This window comes from Eptatretus burgeri, chromosome 3, assembly GCF_056783735.1.
Source record: "Eptatretus burgeri isolate ZD-2024b chromosome 3, Ebu_testis_v1, whole genome shotgun sequence".
Lineage (NCBI taxonomy): Eukaryota > Metazoa > Chordata > Myxini > Myxiniformes > Myxinidae > Eptatretus > Eptatretus burgeri.
Window position 1 is genome coordinate 119,959,553 of NC_140963.1, and position 3,781 is coordinate 119,963,333.

Sequence of the window (3,781 nt, forward strand, 5' to 3'; positions counted from 1 at the left end):
ATTTCATTTTAAAAAATTGGCTCAAAGTCTTCAAGTTAATGCGAGTTGAGACTAAACGTGAGCGTCAACTCAACAAACAATTCCTCCCTTACAGCAAATAAACAAAACTTGAGATCATGCAAAGTCTTTGGCCACTTCCACACAGGTAAAGATGCTCCAAAATATACATGCAAGTGTGCAAAATCTTTTGGAAACAAATAAAATCTACAAACACAAACAGGAAGAATTATCATTGGGATCGTCTTCTTTAAACTTAAATAAAGCCCATAACATTTTATTACCAAAAGCATTTATTTCAAAAACAAACACTCAACCACTCAAAAGGAGTCGGCAGATTGCATTAAAAAATTTTTGTGGGTTCAAAGATAAGGCAAATCAGCCAAAAGACAATAAAATAATGAAGACATTCAAAACAGAAGAACAGAGGTTTCCTCGAATGGGCCAGTGTGAAGTATGCAAGACTAAAAGTCATGGATACATCACCAAGATTCCAATGAAATGAAGGCAAGACCAGTCATCGGTAGAATTCAACAAATACTTGGGCCAGGTTGCGTACGAGGGACATTCATATCTTTCGAGCATCTCTTTCCAAGAACTTTGACACTCTGTCCTATCAACAAAACAAAAACCAAGCATATTCGTGGATCATCACAAAATTTGTAACAGTGCCAACCACAACTGTCCACAGAGAAAGCCGCATCGTTTCAGCAGGGCTTTACAACATTGCTTTAAACGGAATAACTGCGTTTCAAGGTTAGTTCAACACTGCAGCGTGCCATCAAAAAAACAACAAACACAAAGATGAAAAAAAAACACGAAAACACCACAGCATCGCTGCTTTGAAGTGGGGAGAGGGTGGGGAAGCCCAGAATACCATGGAATTTGAATTAGCTACTCATTTGCTCATATCACCGTCGATATGCAGAACCCCGGAGTTGGGCGAGAAGTCAATGGGCAGACATTATTCATCGTCCTTCCCCTCTTCATCTTCATCCTTGCGTTTTCGCTTCTCACCTTTTGAACCGCTGTCAGCTTGTGCTTCTTCTTCCCCTCCTGCATGTAACAAAATTGGAGAAGTGTTGAGGTTCAAGAAAAGAAAATAAGAAAATAAATACTTAAACTTGCAGAAGTGACCCAACAAGTGGAATAAAAATCGAAGTTTATCTGTTAACACAAATGTGACACACACACACACACACACACACACACACACACACACACACACACACACACACACACACACACACACACACACACACACACACACACACACACACACACACACCTTATAGAAAGGAGACTTTGGAGCATAGTAAACGAGGATTTAAGAGATGTGTGGAAATCACACACTTTAAATCATGTGACAGAAACACGAACCCCAGGTTTAACCAGGATTGCAGACATTCCTAAGTGAATGTGAATTTCACCATGAATTTGCATTCCTCATGAAGAAATATAATCAAACAATAACAAGGTAGAGAATCTGTGTTCCAGTCACCCAAATTCTTTCCTTTGTCAAATTTTGATCTTTCACCTGTGAAAAAAATAAATAAATCAAAACTGCCCTCTTAAATACCTTAAAGAGTTGGAAAAAATACACGAAAACAAACATTACAAAATGTTAGTCAATGCACAAAAGGTATGGCCGAGTGGCCACATAATGGTCATTGAACGTTGCAAGATATTTCTGGAGCAAACTTTAATACTGAGTATTTTGCCCACACAAGGTTGTTGTTGTTGTTGTTGTTCATCTTTCGGCTGCTCCCGTTAGGGGTCGCCACAGCGATCCGTTATGATCCGCATACTGATTTGGCACAGGTTTTACGCCAGATGCCCTTCCTGACGCAACCCTGGTCGCCTCTTACGACACAGGGATAAGGATTGGGTTTCGCCATGATTCCGGGATGCCCTACACCCTCTCATGGCGTGGTCCAGCGCATAGCTCCCGTCCTCAAGCAATCCTCCAACCCAAGCCTCCGAGTAGCCGGATTACAGGCGCACGCCACTACGCCCGGTATATTTTGCCCACACAAGGTTGGTAGTTATATAATAAAGGCTTTAGGGATGGAGGTTAAAAGTCAGATTAGGTCCGAAATAGGTCAGTGTGATATGGTTTGCAAAAGGGTTTTTACAATCCCCAAATGTGCATCGTCACCTGTATCTGAACACAAACCACCAAGACACCCAAATTAAGACAGCAACACTAATCCCTACCTTGTTTACTCTGCACAGGCTGTGATACATGCAAGGTAAGTCTGTAAGGTATTTTTGTGTTAAGGATTGTCTGGATTAGTTGAAATAGATCAACGCCAAGCCCAAAGGCTTAATTTCATGACTGATCAGGATTTCTCACTGGGCTGTATAACCCATGACCCCTACAGTGGCTGTTTGAAAGCACCTTTCCAGACTCAAATATAAATGAATGGCATGGCAAAATGAGCGATTTTTAAAATGTTTCCCCTTTCACCCCTTAACCCCCCCCCCAAACTAAAACTTCCACTGGGGATCAACAGATGTTGACAGTTATCTTTAACTCCAGAAAACCTCTGAGCATCCTTATATTTCCCTCCTCGCTTCAAACTCCAGCACATTGCCTTTGCTGGTTCGTATGTGAAGATTTTACATGCATGCAGAATTAATGGCTCCAAGGTTTGACCATAGGGTAAAGCATTCCACTGAGCCAGCAGCACAGCACTGGAACCAAAGGCAAGAGATGTCAGCACTCTCATTCAAGGGTGCCACAGGTTTTGTGAAAAACAAGGAAAATCACTTGCTCCACAAAGTGCCAGAATGAGAAACAGAACTTTTCTACTTGATAAGGGGGAGGGGGTTGAAGGGGATGAGGGCATGCCCCCCCTCCAACTCTGTATATTGAATTTCAAGCTGCATTTTTCTTCACTTTGACACCAAATATTTACAGTTAATTTAAAAATAAAAAAGATGGTTTCTGGAAGATAATGATTTCTGAAGCAAATTTAATTGTGCATACAATGCACACTTTCAAAATGATCTTAGATAGGTAATGAGGATTCAAATATGTATGAAGGTACCAAGTAATTATAAGGAAAAAGAAAAGCCACGAAGAGCTGAAGCAATTTTAATTAAAAAGCAAAAGCAACGAAACAAAAAGGAATGAATAGTAGAGTTAATAAGGCTTCTTAAATGCTGGAAGGATAGCCTTGATGTTATGCAGACTGGCCTTTGGGTTTGAATCCCAACGCAGCTATAAACCGTCACCCTTGTGTTTCGTAGGCAGGGCGGTTCGACGCATGTGCAGTCTATGGATGGATGTTAAGCCGGAGGACCCATCTACCCGAACTCATTGGTGGATGCTAAAGCCCCCACAGTGCATAGAGAAGAGGAGCCGAGATAGGCCAGGCAAGCCAGTTCCAGAAAAACCTGGATCAGAATTATTGTTCTTACCGACCAAGCACAAAAAAGTGTGAATAATGGAGGAAGAGGAGAAGAAGAAAAAAAAACCTTTCATAGGTTTGGAAAAGAAAAGCTACCATTAATCGTCCAAAGATACAAAAACCTGATAAATACAACCATTTTACATACAAGTAAAAGCTACTTCCACTCCACCACCACAATTCAACAAATGCAAAACCAAGCACAGGAATCTAACTACGAGGAAGGGTTTGACGGTTTTAACACTGCAATCATATTATTCAACACACTCGGATAAATGGCGACGTTACAAATCAATTTAAGTATACCCTTACCTAAAGCGACAACAGTTGGAATCATCCATCCATCCATTGGGACCGTACCCTATGCG

General features: G+C 41.0%; 1 protein-coding gene across 1 annotated transcript in view; it reads right to left on the bottom strand.

Annotated features, from left to right (window-relative positions):
* Nucleotides 1-272: 272 nt before the first annotated feature.
* The window catches only part of LOC147030845 (acidic leucine-rich nuclear phosphoprotein 32 family member B-like), a 61,901-nt gene continuing 58,392 nt past the window's right edge, over nucleotides 273-3,781 (bottom strand). Inside the window, exon 7 of the mRNA XM_085875364.1 lies at nucleotides 273-1,053. Within this exon, the coding sequence (XP_085731490.1) occupies nucleotides 962-1,053 (92 nt within the window). The 3' untranslated portion in view covers nucleotides 273-961. The remainder of the gene's footprint in view (nucleotides 1,054-3,781) is intronic.